The 24,561-nt window shown below is 48.7% G+C and overlaps 3 protein-coding genes across 3 annotated transcripts; 1 reads left to right on the top strand and 2 right to left on the bottom strand.

Annotated features, from left to right (window-relative positions):
- Positions 1-3,830: 3,830 nt before the first annotated feature.
- On the bottom strand, positions 3,831-5,603 carry cldn5a (claudin 5a). The gene has a single exon (XM_061278799.1). It carries the CDS (start codon positions 5,369-5,371, stop codon positions 4,724-4,726), a length of 648 nt encoding a protein of 215 aa, XP_061134783.1. The 5' UTR covers positions 5,372-5,603; the 3' UTR covers positions 3,831-4,723.
- A 964-nt stretch (positions 5,604-6,567) lies between these two features.
- zgc:63587 (uncharacterized protein LOC393431 homolog) lies at positions 6,568-21,786 on the top strand. The gene is made up of 11 exons (XM_061278797.1): positions 6,568-6,726; positions 11,290-11,418; positions 11,492-11,578; positions 11,796-11,919; positions 12,900-13,034; positions 13,140-13,257; positions 19,767-19,868; positions 20,023-20,168; positions 20,261-20,344; positions 20,431-20,488; positions 21,076-21,786. Exons 2-11 carry the CDS (start codon positions 11,328-11,330, stop codon positions 21,139-21,141), a joined length of 1,011 nt encoding a protein of 336 aa, XP_061134781.1. The 5' UTR covers positions 6,568-6,726; positions 11,290-11,327; the 3' UTR covers positions 21,142-21,786.
- Positions 21,787-22,363: 577 nt separating this feature from the next.
- On the bottom strand, positions 22,364-24,473 carry snap29 (synaptosome associated protein 29). The gene is made up of 6 exons (XM_061278798.1): positions 24,342-24,473; positions 23,554-23,805; positions 23,279-23,475; positions 22,945-23,030; positions 22,761-22,868; positions 22,364-22,626 (listed from the first exon to the last, which is right to left on the bottom strand). The coding sequence occupies exons 2-6, from the start codon at positions 23,788-23,790 to the stop codon at positions 22,466-22,468; spliced, it is 789 nt and encodes a 262-aa protein (XP_061134782.1). The 5' UTR covers positions 23,791-23,805; positions 24,342-24,473; the 3' UTR covers positions 22,364-22,465.
- Positions 24,474-24,561: the final 88 nt, after the last annotated feature.

Genomic DNA, 24,561 nt, shown 5'->3' with positions numbered 1-24,561 from the left:
TATTCCGGATGGCCATTTTCCGTGGGTGGGCCATTTCAACGCCAAGCCCAAGCCTGTCCTGTCCTGTCTCCAAACTCGGCAATGTTACCTACAGAGCCATTCAAAGCAGCAACATAGTTCCACTTCAGTGCACCAAAGATGGCCACCCGTTTGAGCTCTTGGGCCCGCCCCAATCCAATTTCAAATTTGGGCAAAAGTAACCCAACGTGCTGAAAATCCACAGCTAGTAGGTGAGCATGGGAACATTCTTCTAACATTGCGAGTACAATTTAAAAGCCTTCCACTGCTGTCAGCCTCACGTCAAGCTGTCAGCCCCCCTCATGCCCTCTGTGACCTTTAACCCCACTCACTGTTGGGGTGTCATTCTTTGAAATGAGCTTTTCTTCTTGAATGATATTCATCTGTGCTGGTTGGAAGAGAACGCTTGGATACAAAGAGCGGCTGGAATAAGAGTAGATTAGTATGTCGAGTCCCTCCACGAATGTCCTTGATAATGGAAAAGCGATATTTGCCAAACAAAGCGCAGTGGCCTGTGCGGACATCCTTGACGCCCACTGGCAAGCTGCCGCATTGCCAATTTATCTTGAAACAATTTGTGCTGAGCGTGCCTAATTGGCAATGCGGCCTGATCCTGGCCAAAGCTCAGGCAGGCAGCCATCCAGGCAGCCATGCAGGCAGGCAGCCATGCAGGCAGCCATGCAGGCAGGCAGCTATGCAGGCAGGCAGCCATGCAGGCAGGCAGCTATGCAGGCAGGCAGCTGCGCTTTTGATGCATAATGGAGTACTCCGCTATAGGCACGAAAGGTACTTGACTCCCCACACATTTGAACGCTCGTATTTGGGAGATAAAAGCATCCCTCGATCATTCCGTTGGAAGGAACTTGTGCAAATGTGTCCGTTTTTTTTAAAGATTGCTCTAAATGACGTAACTTTGGCTTTCTAAATATTAGGACAAAGCAAGATTACGCTTGAATTGATATCTCCCATCTCCCACTTCAGGTATGCGCCTTACTCATGTTTCTCTTCTCTACTTTTTTGCAGTGGACTATAATATATAGTATATTCTATGTGAAGCCCTTTGAGACTGCTTGTGATTTAGTTAACTTGACTTGACTATAATGTGAGAAAAGTGAAAGCCGGCCGCTAACCCGAGCGTCACTGGCCGAGTCCCCCCTTTTTATAAAAGATGGCTACGTGTGCACATTGGCCTGGGCAGCAGGCTGGATGATGAAAGTGAACACACTTGCTGCTAGATGTGAAAGTTCCTCTCCAGTGGTTGCAGTGTGCTTACGTGTTTGGAAATAGCAATAGGAGCGGTCAAACAGACAAATCTGACTAATTGGTCTTGGCGCTCGCACGGCACACACACACGCACGCAAACACACACACGCAAACACACACACACACACACCCCCCACACGCTCTTGCGCCACTCCCTGGCCCTCGCCCGCCCACGTCCCTTCCTGTTTCCTGTTGCACTGTCCGCTGCTCCGGAAGAGCCGGTGTTAGTGGGCCGTGACTCAAGCCATGAGTCACCATGAACCTGCGAAGGGGATTTTGGCCCCCCTGAGCCGACCCGCCTTTGTTTCTCAGACAAACACCTCATGGGGGTGGGGGGGGGGGTTTAACTTGTCAGACAATGCTACATTTGTAGAAGCAACCACCTGCTGACTCTTGGCCTTGCTATTTGTGAGTAGCTTTTGGTCGGGAGTGCACCTGCTGGTTCTCACAATGTGGTCAAATGGTCAGCACAGCATTCAGGAATTCAACAGTAGGATGGAGAAAAAGAATCAACCAAATGAGACCGCTACATTTCTTGACCGTCGAGCCAAGGCGGAAGTCACTTTTCTGTATTTTGACACGAGTCATGACATGACAGGTCCAATTAGCGTTGTGACTGATGAGATCAAGACGAGCATGACTCAAACATAAAGCCGTAGGAAGTGACCTGAGGCCACAAAGGTCGTGTCATGAGAGCCCGGGCTAGGTGAGGTCAAGTTCAGAGGGAAAGATCTTGAGGCATATTGTTATTCTCCGGCGACACGTTGCATAGCTCACTCACTATATGTGTGACAAGCTTGAAGTAAATCTCTGCCCAGCAGGAATGTTTTGCGCTTGCCACACTATAGCTTCTGGTAGCCGTGGCAACAGCGGCTTCTCCCCGGTTACCATGGAGAATGTCATTGAGTGACGTTGCTGGCCCTATTTGCCTGGCCTTGCCTGCCCAGGCCTGGCCTTGCCTGTGACCAAAGCCGTGGAACTAACAATGCGACAAAAACTAATCAAGCAAGGAGGTCTTTGTGTTGCAGCTGAGTGGATCTTGTAGCTAACGCTCCTTTTTCTTTTTTTTTTTTTTTTTTTTTTGAGTGTGCCGTCGTCACTTGTAGCCCAAGGTACTCTGCTCGTATTCATGGACAGGCTGTCCCAAAAGTCACTGGCCACTTCCTTTTTCCATTTGGTTTCATTTTTATGTTCTTCCCGTTTTCTTCAGCTTCCTCCCTCTCGCTTTGCCTCCACTTTCCAAATTGAACACTTTCCATAGTGTGACTGATGACTGTGGCTGTGAATTGTTTGTTTATGTGAATATGTGCCCTGCCTGGCTGGTCTCAAAATGAGGACAAATGCTGTGGAAAATGGATGAATAGATAGATGTTTGTTGAACTTTTATCACTGAAATACCTTCTTGTTGTTGTTGTTTTAATTGGGTTTATTTTTACCCTGAAAAACATTTCAAGTTTTTCACCAATTGGAATCAGTTGTGTTAAGTGAAAGCACATTTTCTCTCCATTTGAATCGGTCGGTCGGTTTGTTTGTATGTGTCCACTTGAACTGAAAGAAAAGTCACTTGTTGTGATCATTCCTATTCTCTGCTAAGCGTCCCTCCCACTAACGCCATAAAACTCGTAGTGAGTGAGCATCGACTTGCTATTGTTCCCGAAAGCGCCATTTCCGAGGTCAAAATGTGACTTTTGCGCTAAACTTTTTACACCTGTGTTGACAGGAAGTTGTAAAAGTGTAAATCCATCACCGTGACAACGGTGTAAGCTCGCCCCCCCCCTCCCTTTGATGAACTGTTTCCAAAAAAATTCATCAGCAGTCAACTTGGTTTCTTAAGTGACTGATTAAATGAACACAACTAATTAACATCAGTAATTAGGGTTAGGTTATTAATTTAGGGCTTGTGTTTGTTCAAAAAAGTATTTGCATGATCAATTGCAATCATGGAGTTAAAAAGAATGGATCCTTTTTCCAAATCATTCCGACGTGCTGCGCTATGGAGTCACTTCTGTCCCCCCTTCCGACTTGGCCGACTGTATGCATGGCCATCCATATTTCCAACTTTGAAGAGAGCATATGACCCGCTAAGACTCTTAAGTAAGCAGCACAACAAGTATGGATAAGCTTTTGGAATTCAGTCACGCTTTTAACACCAGCTCGGTCGGGTGGCGCTTGACTGGAGCTTGAAAGAGCAAACCAAACATTTCCACATCTCCTTTCTTGCATCTCCTCGGCGCCTGGATTCTTTGGTGGCGAGCCGCCGGCCAGCTGACCGACGGAGCGACTCACAGGAAGGGAAGAGCCTTTCCAGCAACTTCTCCGCAGTCTTCATTTGAAGCCTTTTCACTGGCGTGGGTGGGTGGGCCTCAGGCAGGCTCGGGCAGGCGGGGGCTCTGAAAAGACCACGGTGGGGGTTGTGGAGCATTGTGCGCCCCACTCAAGCTGAATGGCCATTGTCATCTGGATTTCTATGGACCCCCAAAATACTTTTGTGCATTGGGGGAGCTTTAGGCATACGCAGTGAAAACGGGAAAAAAAACACTTGAAGCAGATTCCAGACAAGTATAGTGAGTTTAATTGGAATAAAAAGGGAAACAATAGTGCATCTTCTTATACACGAATCACTACATCAAACAAGGAAAGCAAACAATTCCAGGAAGTTGAGAAAAGAAATGAGGCTTCCTGCGCCGGCCGGCCGACCGACCGCTCCATGCCGGCAGGTGCTGCATGGGAGGGAATAATAACGTCGCAGTCATCAATCCCAGCCAAAGTTTTTGAGTGTGTCCAAAAAGTTCCAGAACTGGCATGATAAATGATACATTTCAAAGCCGCCAAAGCACTACGAGTGAGTATTCCTGTTGGAAGTAATCCCTCTGGACGCCAACCAGCCAGCCTGCCTTCATCCACATCCTCGCTCGGTCTGCCTGGCCATTTGGATATCATTCAAAACGGGTTCATTTGATCTTGGGAGTCCAAAATTCGAGGGGGTACTGTGATACCTCTCACAAAAAGTATTAAAATCTCATATAGTTTGGGTTTTGAAAAATAGCCCCCCCCCCACCCCACGCAGTGAACAAAGTATTCAAATCTCATTTAGTTTGGGTTTTGAAAAAAGCTTTCTGACTAATACATCTCTTTTATGTCATTATCATGGAGCGCAGCGCAATTGGCAGGCGAAGCATGTGCGAGTTCCGCTACAAACAAAAAACTCAATCATTCCAAAAGCATGTACCTAATACTGTAGTCCTTTGATGTCGTTTTAGGTTTCCAAAAGAAGAGGGGAAAAGTCCCGCTGATAGGAAAAACGTGGTTGCTCCGTCCGTCCGTCCGTCCGTCCGTCCGTCCATGGAGTTTATTGAACGAGTCGAGGATATAAAGGAAGGCAGGTGCGTGCAAGCAAGCAAGCAAGCAAGAAAGCAAGCAAAAGCCCCAAGTCCGAGCGGGGCTAGACATAATTCCGTTTGTCGTAGTCCCCGTTCGGCGTGGCTCTCTTGGTGGGCGCGTATTTGACCGAGTATCCCGCGTTGCCGTCGGACGGGCAGGAGCAGCAGAGCACGGCGCCGCCGATAAAGAGGAGCGCCGAGGCCGCCCAGCCGATGTAGAGCGCGGCGCCGATCTCTCGCTTCTTGGAGCCGGGCACCTGCGGGTTGTAGAAATCCGAGATGATGTTGTTGGCCATCCAGCACAGGGGCACCAAGACGAAGAGGCCGCTGCTGATGTAGATGACGCCGCCGGCGTTCACCACCCGCGCCTTGACGTAGTCGTTGCGAATGCAGTTGGTGCACTGCGCTCCGGCGATCACCACCATCAGCCCCAGCACGCCCATCACCGACGCGATGATGGTGAGCGCCCGAGCCGCCTGGAGGTCGTGGCTGAGGGACAGCACCGAGTCGTGCACCTTGCACTGCATCTGCCCGGTGCTCTGAACCACGCACGTCATCCACAGGCCGTCCCAGATGGTTTGCGCCACCACGATGTTGGCCTCGATGAACGCGGTCACCTTCCACATGGGCAGCCCGCACGCCACCATCACCAGGAGAGAGCCGAGCACGCACAGCGACAGTCCCAGAATCTCCAAGCCGGCCGATACCATCTTGGCTTTTCTTTACCCCCCCCCAATCAGCGATGCGTCCAAAAGCACTTGGCAAAGTCGCTCACGCTCTCGCTCTCGCTCTCCTCTTGGCTTCAAAAAAGGCCTTTCTTTAGCGGCTTCTTATTTGCGCATCTCTGTCGCTCGCTCTATGCAACGGCAGCGCACAGTTCCTTTGTGTGAATGTGAAAACAACTGGACTCGCAGAAACACCGATGTTTTTTTTCTTTCTTTTTTCTTTCTTTTAACGCGGGGCGGGGATGTGTTGAAAGTCCGAGTGGAAACTTTCCTCCAATCAGCTCCAGCCGCATCCCTGGAGGACCAATGGGAGGGCGGGCCAGTTGGGAGGCTGAATCGAGCGCGCTTTGAACACGCTAGAATCATTTGCGATGAAGGCGGGGGGGGGGGCTTCCAGACCAAACGCACTGGACTGCACCACTACACTAGGGAGTTTGAGATGATTCTTTTTTTTGCACGTGTTTTGCTCAATTTGCACCTATAACCTCGTACTTAAGCATTAGCCTGTTCATTGGCTATTTGTGACATCAAAGATGAAAAGCACAAAGGAGGAAAAAGCAAAGCAAGTGTCATTCACTTTAACAACCTTGATGACATCAAAGCGCAGCAAATACTATCCACTTTTTTCATCGAAAGATGGCCTTGAAATACTTTCCACCGACGTTCACTTTTTAAAAGCAACCAAATACACCAAAGAATATTACAATGTATTCACCTTGACACGTTGTTGAAAATATTTGGATGAAGCACAATTCAGGCTTTTACTTCACTGTTGGGATGGTATTGTTTCCCTTCCGTGTAGACAGTCATTACTACTGGGTCTATTTCGCTTATTTGAACCCTTTGGGCTTGACATGAAATACACAAAAGCAATGCAATCGTCAACGAAAGTTGTGCAAGAAAAACAAATTGAAGGTAGTAAGGCAGGATAATGTCGTAACCTATAGTATACAATATATTTCCATATGTCAAAATATTTACTCGCTATAACTTTCTTTCTTTCTGTTGTGTGTTATTTTAAACGTATTCCATTTTATGCTGACGAATATTTTGTTCTTTTTTTTAACTCATGGAAAACTTGTGCATGACAGTCAAAGAAACTGTGACACGTCGGCAGCCATGTTGGATTGAAAAATTGGACGCTTGGCTACGGGAAGCTGAGCCGGAATGGCGTCCGGTAGACGAGACGAAGGTTGGAAGGAGGGAGGGAGGGAAAGAAGGAAGGCGGTCTTCGAGCGAGCGAGCGAGCGAGCGAGCAACTTCCGCGTCTCCTTTTCCTGGGCTGGGACAGCGGAACTAAACGAAACGCTCTTGTTCACAAACTTTATCTCAAAGTTCAGGTAAGGCGTGAATGCGGATGCACTCATGTGTAGCTTTTGTTTCTTCATCAAGCGATAGCGCCAAAGCCTTAATGGGGGGGGGGGGGGAAAGAAAAGAGAAAAGCCAGCACCAGCGCGAGGCTAGCTCACAGTCCAACTTGGCTGGCAACAGTAGACAAAGTAACAACTCAAAGTCGTTAACTTTCCAGGATTCAGAATGTACTTAGTTGAAATATGACACATTCTCAAGGCTAATAATGAAAGTTGACTTGTTTCGATTGTCCGTGTCGATTGGGTGTGGTGACTTCCCAACGTCCCAGATTTGGGGGGGGGGGGGGGGGGGGGGGTCAAGTATTTAACCAAGACCTCTTAAATATGCATGTTAACATCATTCAACGGTTATTATTAGTCTGCATTTGATTCCCTTGCGAACGGTCTCGGGTGCAGCCCACTAATGAGTATTTTTAAAAATGGTCAAACGTTTCCCCACTGTAAGTGTCATCCTAGGGCCCCACGATGAAAATCCATTTCAATGTCATCACGATCTGAGCAGCCGGAAGGAAATCAACCTGATTTACATTTGACATCTGCTCATCAAACATTTCTTAACACATATTTTCATCTCATCCAGCCATGTTCCGCTCTCTCCAGCTTTCTATATCGCCTCACGTCAAGCCTTTCAAAACTTGTTTAGTCAATGAAAATGTATTCTTATACAGTTTTACAATGAATTACGATGACAACATCATTGTGCTAAGCCGTCACAGAAGCTACTTTATCAAAACGTTTCCAACATCTCTGTAAAAGTAGCAGTCAATATCACAATGGCAAAATGCGTGCGTGCGTGCGTGTCGAAATCCGACTCCCTGAAGCAACAACGTCCGACTTTGAGAATTTTCTCAGTAAACACTTGCTGCAACAATTTTGTCAAACAAATCCGATCGTAGCAACGATACAAACAAATCACTGGCCTTATCTCTTCAACTTTCCATATTTTCTAGTAAATCTGTGGACGGACTGCACTTGGTGAGTGCTGATCCATTCTTTTCTCAAGTTGCTCATGAGCTGGATGGGAGCCCGCCCGGCCGGCTGCTTTTGAGAGCCGGATTCGGCCGTAGCTTGCTTGGCGAAAGAGAAAGGCCCGAGGATCCAAGCTCACCACTTTCAGGCGGGCACATGCGCTAGCGATCAAGCTCTCAAGTCACGGCGCCCGCCACACTGCATGGGCCCAATATGAGGGCCCTGGCTGGAAGGCGCCAAGGTCTCCTTTGGCTTCCACAGAGCTCCTTTCTCTCATGCCATTGTCCCGCCGGCCGCTTTGTACGTACGTACACAACGGCCACTCGCTCCATTGTGCCCCTAAATCAGTCCGGCATCAAAGCTTAATCTACGAGCCATTCAAATCATCCACTTTCAGCCGCAAACGCCCTCTTGTGTAACCTTCTTGCCTTCAAACGTCTCCATGTAAATGTCTTCCGCTACAATAATGGAGAGGGGGGGGGCAAACAATCGTCCCAAATGTGGCATATTGAGGAATGATCATCCATCTGGACTTGCGCTTTCTTTCACTCGGTCGGTGCAAATTCTCGCTGTCAGCTGGCGTTTTTTGGGCAACAATTTAGCTGTTGACGGTGGGTGCGCCATTACCGCGGCGGGGCGGGGCGGGGCCACAATGTAGCGAACGACGGAGGGAGTCTCGGCGCTGGGCAGAGCTGAGCTGAGCTCCTTCACCGTTCTCTGACCTTTCTCCTTCCCGCGACCTAAACGGTAAGCAGCGGCACAGGAGCGCCAAGTAAGACATCTGCTCGACATTAGCAGCTAGCTACGCAGGGAAGGGAAGGGAAGGGAAGGGAAGGCCCGGCCGGCCGGCCCTTGTCTGTGCTGTGAATGGAAAAACAACATGATTCATGTTCCTCCTTGTTGCAGAAGTTTGATTTGAATTTAGCACAAGATTTCACCCGTTCTATTTATATTCATTGCATTGTCTGCTAGAAAAGAAAACAAACTCCTCACCTCAAATAGACTCCAATAGGGGAGAAAAAAACCTATTGAATTAGCGGAAAGAAAAAAGATTTTCATTTGATTTCATTGTTGAGTGTGAAGTGAAGGTGCAATGATTAATTGACGATGACGCGAATTGAATACTGGCATCGATGAATGGTCCAGATACCTTTTTGAGGTCAAATTGTCCAAGTGTGAATCCTGTCAACCGCAAGTATTCTCTGATTTGTCATCCTCCGTCCAAACAGACACATCATTTCGGATTTCACTTTGGAAAACCAAGATCAACTTTTTGGCCTAAATGGTGAATAATGGTGGTTTGAAATAATGTCCCATTTTTGGAAAGAAAAGACGTTGATGAATGGAAGCTGGTTAGTTGCAGCTGTGCTGTGAATGAAGCCTTTTCTCTTTGTCAACCTGATGACTGCATCTCACAGACTGCAGCTCACCTTTGACCCTCAGGAGAAAAGGATTTCCCCCAAATAAGCAGTCAATAAAGGGGGGGTGCCTTATACAATCTGGCCACATTGCTCCTGACTTACTTTGTTTCGCACTACGTACATTGATTTAGTTGGCTCTGTGAATAGCGTGACTGAGCCGTGGGACGGCGGTCAATTCAACAAAGAAGAAGGGGCGGGGTGGGGGGGGGGGGCAAACCGCGCAGTACAATGCTGCGTGTGGACAATATCCGGAAACGACAAACACAAACGTCTTTAAATCCCTTTTTGCCGGATTTGTGTCGAGGCTCTCCCGTCTGACACCAATCCGAGTCGTACACAAAGCGAGAGGACCGGCTTGTTCTTTGGACCGCCGTGAAGTGCTTTGAAAAGACACAAATGCCAGTGAGCCGTTTTGAAAAGGTGAGAAAGCGCGGAGGAAAATCCAAGTGCAGATGTGGCGCTATATCAGCGGCAAGATCCCCCACCTGTCATAGCGCAGATTTTCTCGGATTTGCCGCCGCCATGAATATGAAACGAGTTGAACATGAACAAGCCGCTTGGAGAGTCTTCGATTCTAAGAAGGAATTTTCCAGCAAGCAAACAACCAACAAAGGAGCAGGTGTTTACGGCGACGCATTGAAACAAACGCTCGAAAGGTTTTCCCATCCCGCCTATTGTGGAACCTTTTCCTGGCCTCCACGCTCCTATTTTCACGTGTCGCCTAAAGCGCGGCTTACGGACTCGTACGGTGTCTTTATTACTCTTGCCCACCACTGAGTCATGATTTATAACAGGCCCTGTCTGTCATCAAGTGGGTCTTAACCTGTTCCAAACATTTCTTTTTGGTTCTGTTTGTTTAATGAAGTATCCGCAGGGTTCCCATGATGTGTTGCCAGAGAAAAGACGTCAAATAACGACTACTCTGGTGTTGATTCAAATCTCTCCATTAGAGCTTTGGCGGCGACTAGTAGTTCTGCTCAGCTGCCTCTGAAAACTACTGACTGTCAAAGGGGGCAACTTCCCCCAAGGTGCCATTCTTTCATTTAGCTCCACACGTCTGGAGTGTGCCTCCTGCTTGTTTGCCCTGTTGTGACCATAGCGAGCGTTTTTTCATATGAAAATCTTCTTCCTAACAATTATCCGTTGGCATCTGCGTTATTACACTGTTGCTCCTGTTCCCAATCTTCTGTACTTGGCAGGTGCCCAGTGCAAGTCAGTATAAAAATGGAAGGACAATCATCTCCTAGTATTTCCTTTACCCAAAGCTGTGAATGTCACACTCCCGCTTTGGTACGAATCGCGTTGGTCCAGTACTGAAAGGTTGCAGTACCAAGACTGAGGTTAATGTTGTCATGTCAACGTTGCAAGGGAGACTTTTGGAAAGCAGACAAATCAACAAGCAGCACATTGTCACTTTGATGGATAGTCCGCTCGCTCGCTCGCTCGCTCGCTCACTATCATGTTGATGCCACCGTCTAATTCAGTTCAAGCGTGTGAAATGTGCCCACCGAGCGAGCGAGCGACCAATGTGTCACATGCCAGCGGAAAAAGGTCAGCTAAGGTTCCCACGCCGCCACCCTCGTGAGTGCAGGCACTAGCCCTTTGCCTCCTTGTGCCTCCTTGTGCCTCCTTATCTATCACGCGTCAAGGGGCGCCTAGTGTGTTGATGATCAGATGCAGCCAGCCTGTTGTTGGCGCTCGCTCATGACGTGGCTAATTCATCTTGCCGGCCGTTTGTTTAACGGAGCTCTCGGAAGAAATTTGGCGCCCGGGGAGCTCTTTGGTACCAAAACACGGTCCTATCAAGAGTGCGATCTTCAGACTTTGCTGAAAGAAAGCTGGCTCGTCGTGTCGTCACGCACGCTTCCTACTCGCGATAAATGAAATCAATGTGCCAAATCCCATTGGATAGCAGCAGACATTTGCAATAGTCATGCGGGCGCTTTGTTGGAAAGCACAGAGCTCGTGAGCCAGCGGGTCCTTTTCCACATCGGTGAACTTTCAATTGTTCTTCTGCGTGAATGGACAAAGATTCCAAGGAGAGAGGAAAAGTGTTCCGGCTTGAAACAAGCATGATACAGCCATGATCATCTCATCCTAAGTCACTTTTGCAAACCATCGAATGTCTTGTCTTGTACTGCAGGTTTGAGGGGCCTCCTCCGGCCGGCGTACACATCAGCAATGTCGAGTTACGTTGGCTTTGCCAACCTCCCCAACCAAGTCCACCGAAAGTCGGTGAAAAAGGGCTTTGAATTCACCCTGATGGTTGTAGGTGGGTGTCGCCATTGAAGCGCTTTCACTGTCCTCCCCCTCGCTCATGGCGTCACTTTGCTCTTTGTTTTCAGGGGAGACGGGTTTGGGCAAATCCACACTGATCAACAGCTTGTTCCTCACCGATCTCTACCCTGAACGCTACATTCCTGGCGCCGCAGGTAAACTGCAATCATAGCAGCATGTCTGCTCCACTGTCTCCAGCTGAGCAAGAGTTGAGCAGGAATGCTGGGAATGGCCCCCACCCTCATTCTGTCCAACTGACTTTGGAGACGAGCAAAAGCACCACACGACCGACCCCTTGCGGAAATGACAAATGAGATGAGAGCGGCCGTCCGTCTTTGTCAAGCGCTCACTCGCTCTTCCCCCGCTTGGCAGAAAAGATCGAGAGGACGGTGCAGATCGAGGCGTCCACGGTGGAGATCGAAGAGCGGGGAGTGAAGCTCCGCCTCACCGTGGTGGACACACCGGGCTACGGCGACGCCATCAACAGCCAGGACTGGTGTGTCTTTCTTTTTGTTTGCCTTGGAGGGAGGGAGGGAGGGAGGGAGGGAGGGAGGAAGTGAAAACTTTTCTCCTTCGTCTTCGCTCCCGTCCTCAAGTTTCATCCTTGACTCCTTTCTCCCTCCCTCCCTTCAGTGGTGTTACACCAACACATTGCGTCCAACAAAAGCGTTATCGGGCCAGTCATCGTTATCAATGTGGAAAAGGTTCTGATTCTTAATGACAGGATACATCCTGTTGTAAATGGCTCGCGCGGAAGCTTCCGAGGTCGAGCGCAATCTGCCCGGGACTGCCGATTGACATTTTTCTCGTTCATCACGGTGATATCTTTATGAAGTGGATTTTCACGCTGTAGGTTGTGCTTTCTCTTCATATCAGATGCGGCTCCTTTCGAGTTGCTTCTTTTTGTCATTTTGGAATGATTGTCCACACATGTGGACAGTACGCTGGTTCAAGATGGATACATGTGAAGGTCAATTGAAGACTCTAAATTGCCCTTTGGTGTGCATGTGAGTCAAGTCAAGTTTGTTTGTTTGTTTGTATCGCCCTAAATCACAAGCAGTCTCAAAGGGCTTCACATGGACAAAAATGGACAATTCTTCTCAAAGCATCCCTTGATCTTGAAGGATCCCCCTTCCAGGATCACCAGGCTGCAATGGATGCAGCGGAGAGGGCACAAAGAATACGTCATATGAAAATCAATGAAAAAGTGGATTTTGTTTTGACTTGGACTTTTTGACTTGTTTCTTTTTTCGTTTTTGTTTTGGGGTGACAGTCCTGCACCAAGTCACGCAGTTTTAGGTTTGGGCAGCTGCTCACTGCCTCCCTCACTCCCTCACTCCCTCACTCACTGCCTCCCTCACTCACTCACTCACTCACTCACTCACTCACTCACTCACTCACTCACTCACTCACTCACTCACTGCCTCACTCACTCACTGCCTCACTCACTCACTGCCTCACTTGTGTTTTGCAAAGCTTCAAGACCATCATTCAGTACATCGACAACCAGTTTGAGCGCTACCTCCACGACGAGAGCGGCCTGAACCGCCGCCACATAGTGGACAACCGCGTGCACTGCTGCTTCTACTTCATCTCGCCTTTCGGACACGGGTAAGCGGGCAGGCATTTCTTTGCCCTTGTTTTGATTTGAGAGCAAATTCTGTGTCATTAGCTGAGCTGGCTCTTTTGCTCATCTTGTCACCGACTTGCCCTTAGTCTCAAGCCTTTGGACGTGGAGTTCATGAAAGCCATCCACAGCAAAGTGAATATCGTCCCCGTCATCGCTAAGGCCGACACGCTGACGCTGAAGGAGAGGGATCGCCTGAAGAGACGGGTAAGCTCTGGTCTCGGACTCAAGAAGGGGATATGGTGTTTTGAGAACAATCTCGGGGCCGTTTGGCACGTCCATGAGCTCATTTCATCCACTCGCTCCTTCCTTTTGGAGCACGCTCCCGAGTTTCCTGCTGACGATAGCTGGAAGGACAACACGTACGTCACGGCTGACGGCAGCAGGCTTTTCCTGCCCTTGATTGCGCTACTAAATCACTTTTTCAACCTGGGGCCGGCCTTTTTAATTGGAGCGGCCGGCCGGCCATCTTTTGAAAGCTCACAGCTCCCCTCCTGCGCCTCATTCAGGCTCTGGAGCCGGCCGGTGCTCTGACAGACAGACAGACAGACAGACAGGCAGGCAGGCTCAAAGAAGTCGATTGACTTTTGCCGGAAATTAGCTTGAAAATCCCTCATTTTGCGCCATGGCAAGCTTGATTGGATTGTAGTCTCAGCATTTCATTGTGTTGATTGTTTCCGACTCAAAGGTCTTCATTTTGGAGCGGCTTCCCATCTAGCAATGCTGCGCCGAGGGCTGGCTGTCATAGTCAGCAGTTGCAATGTGCAATTCCTCCATTTGCAATTGTCGTGCATGAAGCGGGGTGGGTGTACTTTGCGGGGTGGGTGGCATGGCTTTGTGTTGCGACCTCCGCCGACGCTTCCTGCGGCCAACTTTGCTTTCCTGTCGCAGCTGACCTTGGTCCTAAACCTCTGGAAGCGTATCTATCACATGCAACTATTGACATATACTGACAAAACAGGTTCCTGGAAAAGACATTGTTAGAGGTGGGCTCACAAATCTCGTGATGCATATTGACTGGTGTGGGCTTTTTTTTTTTTTTTTTCTTTTTTTTTTTTTTTCCTTGCTGCAACTTCCTGGAACCATTTGCTGTACGTGTCAACACGGGCGGGCGGGCAGGTCATCCGTCCGTCCCGTTGGTTGGTTTGGCACCAATCTCACACTTGTGAAACGGGCAGCAGTGTGTGCAGATGTCTCACTGCAGTGTAAGCTGTCTGTTTACAAGTGTGCAAAGTGGCTGCAGCCCATTCCGCGGCTTTCTTTGCTTTTTTTGAAGAGAACAAATGTTCCAGTTGCACTGTTTTCATTCCTAGCTGGTGATTTTGTTTTGCCTTTTTGAGGACACAATTCTTTGTCGACTCTTGAGAAATCTTCCTCCCAATTGTGAAAGGATTTCATTGTGCAATAGCTAGCGTTGGACTGGATATTTCAAAAACAAATTGCACAAGTCAAGGCCATAAGAATGTTGCATTTTGTTGCTTGGATCAGATTAGCTGAAGTGGTTCTGCTGGGTACACGCGCGCATCCTGTCATAATGTCCAGGGTGATGTATAACCTGGAGAATTTGGTCCAGGGTCTATGTTTTTAAAGGAGACCCCCGTTAGCCGTTTGCACGTTCTCTTGTTGAAGCCAGGGGAAACAGCTTGTACAGAACAATCTACATTTCCTGCAATGTGTCACGACCTAGCCCGTGGCCGCCAGCAGCTTGGACAAAGAAAATGTACTTTGGTAGTAAATGTTTTCTCTGGCGATTGTTTCTTTCTCCACATGTTTGCCGCTCTTCTACCTTTTGCTTTCTTTCCCTCCCCAATGGCAATTTCCTCCCGCTCCAAAATTGCTCAGAGGAGAACGGCTGATCCTCTTTCTCAGTCTGGGGCCTTAAGACTCATATCCTGTGTGGGCCTGGCTGGCTGGCTGGCTGGCTGGCTGGCTGGCTGGCTGGCTGGCTGGCTGGCTGGCTGCTTGCTGGCTGGCTGGCTGCTTGCTGGCTGCTTGCTGGGTCAGGGTTAGGCTGAGTCTCAGTCAGCTTGACTGCTTTTTTTGTTGCCGTCTCAAGCCCGTCTGCCTTTGATGGGATCTTGATCATCTTGCGCGCCACTTTACTCGCCCAATCTTTTAAGAGCGGGAGCGATCTCTCCAAGGTCCGATCTTTCAGCTTCAAGTGCATCCGTCCAATCGATAGCTCATCCAGGAAGCCCGTGAAAACCACTCATTCAATGTCTGCGTTGTATTCATCACTTGTCAGTTTCACCTTCAGTCAGGGAGTTTTTTTCCGCCATTGCTCGGAAGAAACAACGTGACGGACGACGCGCTTCCAACGGAAAGGCTGACAGATGAATTTGGAGTGGAGGTGTGATGCAAGACTGTAGCAGATGTTTGATAGCGTTTCACCATCCTTTCAGTGTTGATCACAATCCAGGGTGTTGGATTTTGGCCGTCTATCTTTACGACGTGTTTGGCATGCGCTAGCGGGCTAATCACGTGTTTTGGCACTTGTCCTCTGGGCTCCCTTGTGTTTCCTGTGTCCTGGCTTTTCCCGTTCCGCGTCCTCATCCCCTCTCAGCCACCTTTTTTGCACCAGCTGGCTCTTTTCCTCCCACGTTGGACTTGACCCCAACACACACACACACACACATTTGTCCACTCAGCTGCTGTATTTCAACTCTGGCCGGCGGGGCGCAGTCACAGTTTTCCCCTCATTGTCTGCCTCAATGTCGTCTCCCCAAAGCACTGGAGCATGCGCTGCTGTGTGAACAAATCCTACGCCCCCCTCCACCATTTTTAGTCCCGGCTGATTGTGTTTTCTTCAAAGCCAATATCAGAAGCTTCAAGCTGCGTGCGTGTACGTGTGCGTGTGCGGCTCTCTTTCCTACCACTGTTTTTCAAGCCATTGGCAGAGCTATTTCTTTTCTCAGGAGATGTCGTCCGTTTCTAACAATAAATGTGCACTTGTCCTCATCGGGCGGGCGGGCGGGCAAGCTGCTCTTTAGCACACGATCTGGCGGCCACACTTTGGGTCTCTTTGGACGGCCGTTTGATTTGGTGTCACGTGCATGTTCGTTCCCCTTTCCAAAGATGCCCTGCTCAAACACTAGATGACAAAATGGGTGGTCTCAGCAAGACAATGGGAGGGACGTCCAAAGTCATGTGACACATGGACAGACGTTATTTCCCATGAGAACAAATCCTGCTGTTCTGCTCCGGTCTGTTCCAGTCTGAGCTGTCCTTCAGACCCTGATGGGATCTATCTGGAATGTGCGTCTTTAATCCTATTGTTTCTTACTGTGCCACTCACACTCACTCAGGTTTGGTAGGGAGCCAAAGAGCGAGACTTGCACAAAAATCCTCCCCCCCTCCCTCCCTCCCTCCCTCCCTCCTGCCCGCCACTCTTTTTTCACGCCAGTTCACATGAGATCGGGGGAGTGAGGTGGTGGCCTCTTCTGGTTCATCAGCAGGTATTGTTGAGGACCCTTTGTCGGCGGGAAGGGAACGCAAGTTCGCTTGACCGTTGTTTTCCTGCTTACACACACGCACACACACACGCACACACACACACACACACACACACACACACACACAGACAGGACAGACAAAGACTTTTTGTGCATCCCAGGACAGTTTGGAATTGCTTTAACTTGACTTTGGAACTGACAAAAAGATTCACTTACCGTTTTTTTTTCCATGTATAATGCGCAAAATTTAACTAATTTATTGTCCTAAAATCTGGGGTGCATACATGCATTATACATGGGTCCAGGTTTTTTTTCCAGCATCGACATGCCATTTTTAGGGTGCGTATTATACATGGGGCGCATTTTACATGGAAAAAAAATGGTAAGTGCTTTCCCAACACCAAAGACACGCGGCAATGTCCGCTCATGGAGGGGGGTTGATCATTTCATTCGAGCGACGGGAACTCTGAGCCGTAAATGGATACTTTCAGAGTGCAAACATTTTGTGGACTGCTGCTTTTCTTCTTCCAATTGTTTCCCCAGCCGTATAAATGTCTCTGAAATGGGATTCCTGTGAAAATAGCCCATTCTTTCTCTTGCTTTTCCACTGTCCTTATCTCTGTTTGAAGTGGACTCATATTGACACACGAGTCTCCAGCTTGAAGACAATCATTTCCCACTGCTGACCTCCTCCGTATCCGCTCCCAAAAGTTGATTTTTATCGCGCATGACGCGACATGCTAATAAAGTTCATGTTCCGCATCGCTTTCTTCCCCGCAGAAGCTGGGAGGTTCCGCAAATGTTACTCTTAGTCGCTCTTGCTGTTTTTCTTGCTCTTTTGCGGTGCGCATTCCTCAGGAGCACGTGCAGCTGGAGAGCTTTTCGGATGGACTTTTCTTGATGGACCTCTTCATGCGCTCTCTCTGTCTTTTTTTTCTGCTTGGATTCCCTCGCTCGCAGCCATTTCTTTCCCTCCCTCTGAGCGCTCCGTTCTACTTCCAAGTATTGTTTCCCAGCAATAGGCCAGGCAGCCATGCAGCCAGGCAGGCAGCCATGCAGGCAGGCAGGCAGCCACGCAGCCAGGCAGGCAGCCACGCAGGCAGCCATGCAGCCAGGCAGGCAGCCACGCAGGCAGCCATGCAGGCAGGCAGGATACTTGCCTCCGCCTCTGTCCTCTCTTCAACAAGTGTGATTTCAAACATGTGTTGTTGTGTGTTGTCACTGTTTATTCCAGTGACGGCCAGTGTCGCTCTCTTCCTTTCCTTTGTTGTGTTGTCAACCCAGAAGGCGTTTTGGATTCTTTCTCGTCGATTGCTATAATGAAGACTTCGCATTTCTGGTTGTATGTTTAGTGAGTAGGTAAGCTATTGTTTGGCTTCATCTTACTGGAATTGGACGACGTGGACATAAAACGGTATCAGGCTCCCTCCACCCTAGTACGTCTCCTGGATATTTTTCCCGAAACAATGCTTGATATTAAAGGTCCAGCGTTAACCAGAAGCTCAGGCTTCCTTTTCTCATTAATATTGCGCTGGGCTCTCCAGGGCCACATTGTTGGCCGTCTTAACGACACTGAGCGCAGTTGCGCAGCCAAGCACAACAGGTCCGAGTAAAGTCTCGGAGCTGCGCAGGATGGTCACAAAATCACTGTGGCTCCCGCTGGTGCCAACAAAAATACGAAATGACCAGGAGGGGAGTAGTGCCGTGAAGCAAGAGCAAGAGCAAGAGGGATTAAGCCAAGTCAACACAGATTTGGAGGAAGGAAGGTCGGACATCCGTGATTGTGGCACCTGTTGGAAATTGGACTTACCGGTTGAGTTGCTCAGCACGTCCACGTACATACGGTGGGTCGGTCATCCTGTACACAAGCACATAGAGCATTGTGCGCCCTTTGGGGCTCGCTTGCTGGGATCCCCAAACACTTCATCATCAGGTCTTAAGTCAAGAGAGAGTCCATCTCCTCCAATTGGTGACGGTTGACTCGAGCGAGGTAAATGTTGACCTGCCCCTTCCCGCTTTTGACAGTGGGCAAGAAAGCGCCAATAGTGACGAGAGCCCATTTCTTATCTTTCTCTGTGGCAACGTGTTTTATCAAGAGGAAATGGGCATGTTGAAAAAAGGTTTTTTCCAAACACTGAATTGAATCTATGATTCTTATCAGTGCGTGTGTGTGTGTGTGTGTACTGGGTGGCATACTTGGCACAGCTTCATGCCCAAATGTTTTTTACATTGGCTGCCACTGAGAATAGAAAGCCATTGGTATGAAGTTGTTTGGACTCAAATGCTCTCTACAAATGAAGATAAGAGCACTAATGAATCCAATGAGATCAGGCTCCACTGTACGTTTGCTGTTTGTTTCCTGCCATTGTGTGGAGCCAGTTTATTTTCTCACCGAGCGAGCGAGCGAGCGAGCGCGCAATTTCCCAAAAGTGGCGACTTTCTGCATTTTGGAGGCGTTGAGAAGAAGCCCCACTCTTGAGTCACGTTTGTTTTTACATCTGCAGCACAACAATACCTCAGCACCCACGCACATATGGCTGGCTGAGAAAACAAAGTTGAGCCATAACAAGTGTGCAAACAGGAGCTGGAAAAGCCGCTGTCACTTCCCGGGATCGGAGCCGAGCGAGCGAGCGACTCACCCGTCCCCCCCCGTCCTTCCCGACATGAAAGTGGCCCCAAAAGTCAAGAAAACAAGGCCGCTTGACGTTTCTTGGCTCCCTTACATCACAATACAGTACGCTACGGGAATACAAAAGACAAATGGTGCCTTGATCTTTAGAATAATAAATACTGACATGTGTCCCATGGTCGGTCGGGGGAAAGAAAGCCAGGCAGGGCAGGGCGGGCGGGCGGGGCCTTTGTTCCAATAGGTCTCGGCAGCCTTTCAATAAAAGACGGCCAGAGAAGTTGACGCTGAGACACACACGCACACACACACACACACACACAGACGGGCGTGTTAATTTTCACCTTCCACCCCCTTTGCGTGTCCTCCGCGGGACTTGTGTGTTGCTGCAACAACACGAATACGTGCCTTCCACTCATCCCGCCCACCTTCTTCTCCGTTTATGGCTGTCAAACGCAGCTGCATTTCCAGCAGCCTTGAAACAAAGACCTTTGTTTGACTGTGCATGTGTAGGTGATCCTTGGACTATTACTTTTATGAAACATATTTGGGGTTTCCACATGTGACTGGGGAGAAGGGAGTGTTTGCAAAGTGGTCATGACCCGGGCCGGCCGCCTCGCCCTCCTTCTGCATTTTAGATCCTGGATGAGATCGCCGAGCACGGAATTCGAATCTATCAGCTACCTGACGCCGACTCGGACGAGGATGAGGAGTTCAAGGAGCAGACCAGAGTCCTGAAGGTTGTAACCGTGTCTGTCTCCACCTGCTGGCGATAAAGTTGACCTTCAGCTGAAGCTAGCGGACCTCCTGAAGGCAATGTGCTCAGGACGGGAATCATTTCTGTCCAATGTTTACTTTGCTAGTCGTTCGCTGAGATGCGTCCTCTCCACTCAGGCCAGCATTCCCTTTGCCGTGATTGGCTCCAATCAGCTGATCGAGGTGAAGGACAAGAAGATCCGCGGTCGCCTGTACCCGTGGGGGGTCGTGGAGGTGGAGAACCCTGAGCACAACGACTTCCTCAAGCTGCGCACCATGCTGGTGTGAGTCCTTCCGGCCACTTCAGAAATTGGAGCTCTTATTTCCTTCGCCCCGAGAGCCCAAAGACCTCATCGTGCTGCTGTGCTGGTTGCAGGACGCACATGCAAGACCTGCAGGAGGTCACTCAGGATCTGCATTACGAGAACTTCCGCTCAGAGAGGCTGAAGAGAGCTGGAAGGTAAGACGCTGGCTGCTATGATGTCGACGACGAGCTGCTCCCTTGCGCCTTGAATCCATCCTGGGCTGCTGTTTGCTTCCCTCTAGAGCTGTGGATGAGGACGTGATGGATAAAGACCAGATACTGCTACAGAAGGAGGCTGAGGTACGCACAAACACGTTATTATTCAGTCTACTATGTCTTGTTTATACCCATTTGCCAACGTTTGGCAATGCCAAGCTTTTCCCTAATGATCCTGAGTGTGTGTGTGTGTGTGTGTGTGTGTTACAATCTTAACATCTTGACCAGAGGGCAGCAATCAGAGTCGCTTGCAAACAATATTATACACTCCGTCGGTCGGGCAAGTCTATGACCTCACTTCCTGTCCGGATGTCCTGGCCCACTTTTATGATGGCAATGACTTCCCTCCATTTGAAAGAAAGAAAAAGCAGCTCAGCTCAGACAATGGCCCTCTTGAAATGCAATGTCAATTTGTAAGTTTGTAGTTTGTGTGCAATGCATCCCAAAAGCAAGAGCACGTTCCATCGGGTGGGCATTGTGAACGTCACACGAGCAAGCCTAACTGCAATCAATGAACCATTTCAAATTTCCACCACAATTTCAAAGCAATCCGCTGCAAAAGAAATTCTGCGTGAACCTCGGCTCACAAGATGGCAGCAGATAGCCCCGGGCAGTATTTTTCCAAATGTCCTGTTGTCATCATGTTTTGCTCTTCTTTCATTTTCTTTTAGCTGAGACGCATGCAAGAGATGATCGCGAAGATGCAGGCGCAGATCAAGATGAAATCGGACGAGTAAACACGCACACACTCCGCACCGTGTCGCCCGATGCAAGTGTGTTTTTAGAATCCCCCACTTTCCACTTGTGTACGACCTTTTAGTTGATTTTTGTCTTGATCTAGCTAGCCCCTTACCGCTTCACGGGGAATTCAAAGTCATTGGTGGATTGTCCTATCATCTGCCAGATAATAAATAATACAGTACTGTCCCACTCCAGTCTTAATGACAATCTATTATGAGCACTTTGACATGATCACTGTTTAGAACCGTTTGCTTCTCTTCAAGTCAGCCACACTACAGTAGCTCTTTTTCCTGCCTAATGTCACCTTATCCAGAAGCCACAAACGTTTCTAAGAATCCCAAGGACGGGCAGACAGACAGACAGACAGACAGACAGACAGACAGACAGACAGACAGACAGACAAGGGATATGCTCACAGCTGGTGCTATTATTTTTGCCAACTAATCTAGATTAGAGTGGGACCTTGGTCATGGCCATTTTTTGAGCAGTACTCAGTATGTATCGTTTTGTGGACTTTCCTAAATGATGTTGCCGGTCAGTCACATACATGACTATTTGATCCCGTCATGCCAATGGACACTCTCTAACCATGACTGACCAGTTGTACCGCTCCGCTGCAATAAAGGATTGTTTGCAGAAAACATGTCTACTTGCTGGTTATTCACCTTTTCAGGCACTTGATGAGGAATCCCAAGCCAAACGTTCTCAGCAGCCCCCCACCCCCACCTAGTGGCGGTTTAACGCCACTGCCCCATGTTTACAAAAAACAAAATCGAATGGCTGATTCCAGTTCGCTCACAGTAACATTTATCCTGTATCATTCTCAAACATTCCAATTGATCCAAACAATCAATGCACAACAGGTTCAGTAAGAAATAACCATAAATGGGATGATCAAAGAAAAGTTCATTTATTTCAGTAGTTTGAGCAAAAAGTGGTTCTTTCCGCCAACCAATTTCAACCTAAAAATCCGAGTATTTCTCAAGATGGTGGTTTGGGTGTTTTTGCTAGCGTAAGGCTTCATTTGATTTAATCCAATGACGATACACGTATGTTTGTCGGAAATGTGTGGGTTTCAATTTTTGAACTGAACAAAAATGGCATTTGTAGAGATGCATAGACTGATGGAGAAGACCACTTACAAATACAAACAGTCTTCCCTTTAATGGACACAAGTCAAATAGAATAAGATGGGATTTAGAATAAACACAACAAAGATGCAAAAAAGAACGTGCGAGTTTATTCTTCATTGGGACAGGATGGCAAATCAAGTGATGACTTGTAAGATGTCAGTGAGGTCTGAAGTCCAAAGAGTTTGTTTTATTTCAGCCTTTTAATCTGCTGGTTTGTGCTGTTGATCTTGCTGTCCATCTTGTCCACTTTGTTGAGCAGAGAATCGATGGAGTCTTCCTGGCCGTCAATCTCGGATTGCAGACCCAAGCCGAGGTTCTTGAGGCGGCTCAAGCCGTTTGCCATTTCATCTAGACAAGGTGAAAACAAGTCCATTTGTATAGATCAAGCTTGAGTTGAGATCAAGTTTGCTTTTTTGGGGGGGATACTTGTAAATAACTCCCACAATGAACGGAAGCTCACTGTAGATGTCTTCTGAATGTACCTAAATTGTTGTCCAAGGTCTGGTGAGCTTGTCGAAGGTGTCTGTTCTGAGGGGGTGCATTTTGTGAGGAGGAGCTGCCGCCATCCACCGATGCCGTGGCTCCAAACCCTTAAAAGGAGAAAAGAAAAAGCAGACGTCAGAGCACACCACCTCAGGTTGTATATCACACGGAGTCACGGTGTACCTCCTGTCTGCAGCTTTCTCAGGTTGGGATGACTGGCTTGGTATTTGTCTTCTTGCCCTTTGCTAGTGGCCAAGGCATTCTGTAACCTGAGGAAAAGAGCAACTTGTCAAGAAATGAATGACACGTTCCACTGAAGCGGGGGGCACTTGCACATGAGTGGACACGTGCTGCTTCTTTGTTTGCATTTGAAAGTTGCCATTGTCAAGATAGTGTCCCATTTGTTGTGCTTTTGGCCTTGGACCAGGGCTGATGAGCAATGTGTTCTACAGAATTCTGGTTTGAAGGCACGCGAAAAGAAAAGCATCCTTTTCGGCCGGCTGCCCTCGGGGTTCACCTGTCGTTGGCCTCGTAGGCCTTGGGCTCCTCTGGCGCAGGTTTGGGCTGTTCAGGTTTGCCCTTGAAGTAACTGACCAAGCCGCCCCAAACACTCTTGATGCTATTGATGTGCTTCTGACTGCTCTTCATGTCCTCATCCATATGGTCCAACATTTTCTCTGTCCTTTGTAGGACTTCCCCCTGACGCATCAGCTCCTACAGCGACAACAAGAAGGATTTGAGGGTTACGGTGACTTCCTTCCTCGTGCCGTGATTGGCGTGACGTATTACTACCTCCGCCGTTTCCACGCCCATCTTCTCCGATTCGTAGATGAGGCCGATTGAACGGTAGCTGCTGTCCACGGCGGACTGAGCTGTGCGCATCACTTCCTGCTGGAGGTAGCGCTGTCTCCTCTCGGCATCGCTCAGTTGGCTGTCGCCGCCGTGGTCACCGTCCGAGGCCCTGTTGGTAGGCCCGAAGCCGTCTTCGTCGTCGTCCGCAAACGGATTGTGGGACTTTGGATACGCCATCTGATCAGATCTGACCTGACGGGGCACACAAGCACACTTTTAACGACTCGCTGGCTAATGTTGACCTTTTGTGACACACTGGGTTGCAGCTTTGAGTTCTTTCACAGGCAGGCATGGAACTTCATTTGCCCTGTGAACATGTTTGTCACTCCATTCCGTCGTCGCACCGTCGTAAAAAACAAAAGTCAACGTTCCAGGGAGGCACGCACACAAGAAAGAGCAAAAAAGTAGAAGAGGATTTACGAGCATCAACGGACACGTGTTGATTGGAAAGTAGCCACCCTGCCTATGTGATCGATCAATCAAGATATTCTATTGGCTAAATTCCGACAGTTTACGGATACAATTGAAGATTCGGTGTAAACTGCTGACACGATTCGAACGCTATGTGGAAACGACTCGAACGGTAGCTCGCTGAACGAAAAGTGCCAGAGAACAAGCACAACAGGCCGAAAGAAACGAGCGACGTGCCTGTCAACAGATCCACACATTTGATGTCCGACAGACACCAAGGATTCAAAAGGGCAATGACTGTCGTTAAAAGAACCAACCTCTGGCCAAAGATCGATCTGCTCTTCTTGCTAGGTCAGATGACTGACTGACTGACGGACTGGCACGAAGACTTCCTGTGTGACGTCACCGAGCCTCGCAGAGCAGGATTCCAAAGTTGCATTACAATTTTTAGTACGGTACAAAATTGTGAACATGTTATAATTTATAGGTGTAACTTGAGGATATTGCATTGATCGGAAATGATTAGCTATTACGGAA

Source organism: Syngnathus typhle, linkage group LG5 (genome assembly GCF_033458585.1).
Source record: "Syngnathus typhle isolate RoL2023-S1 ecotype Sweden linkage group LG5, RoL_Styp_1.0, whole genome shotgun sequence".
NCBI lineage: Eukaryota > Metazoa > Chordata > Actinopteri > Syngnathiformes > Syngnathidae > Syngnathus > Syngnathus typhle.
The sequence above is the reverse complement of the archived record's forward strand: the minus strand, read 5'-3'. Positions and strand labels throughout refer to the sequence as shown.

Excerpts from the sequence above, each read along its gene's own strand:
- cldn5a (XM_061278799.1), bottom strand. The coding sequence starts at position 5,371 with ATGGTATCGGCCGGCTTGGAGATTCTGGGACTGTCGCTGTGCGTGCTC.
- zgc:63587 (XM_061278797.1), top strand. The coding sequence starts at position 11,328 with ATGTCGAGTTACGTTGGCTTTGCCAACCTCCCCAACCAAGTCCACCGA. Across the intron at positions 13,035-13,139 it reads ATCTCGCCTTTCGGACACGG|TCTCAAGCCTTTGGACGTGG; the intron begins GTAAGCGGGCAG and ends ACTTGCCCTTAG. Across the intron at positions 13,258-19,766 it reads GGGATCGCCTGAAGAGACGG|ATCCTGGATGAGATCGCCGA; the intron begins GTAAGCTCTGGT and ends TCTGCATTTTAG.
- snap29 (XM_061278798.1), bottom strand. The coding sequence starts at position 23,790 with ATGGCGTATCCAAAGTCCCACAATCCGTTTGCGGACGACGACGAAGAC. Across the intron at positions 23,031-23,278 it reads GCCTACGAGGCCAACGACAG|GTTACAGAATGCCTTGGCCA; the intron begins GTGAACCCCGAG and ends TCTTTTCCTCAG. Across the intron at positions 22,869-22,944 it reads GAGAAAGCTGCAGACAGGAG|GGTTTGGAGCCACGGCATCG; the intron begins GTACACCGTGAC and ends TCTCCTTTTAAG.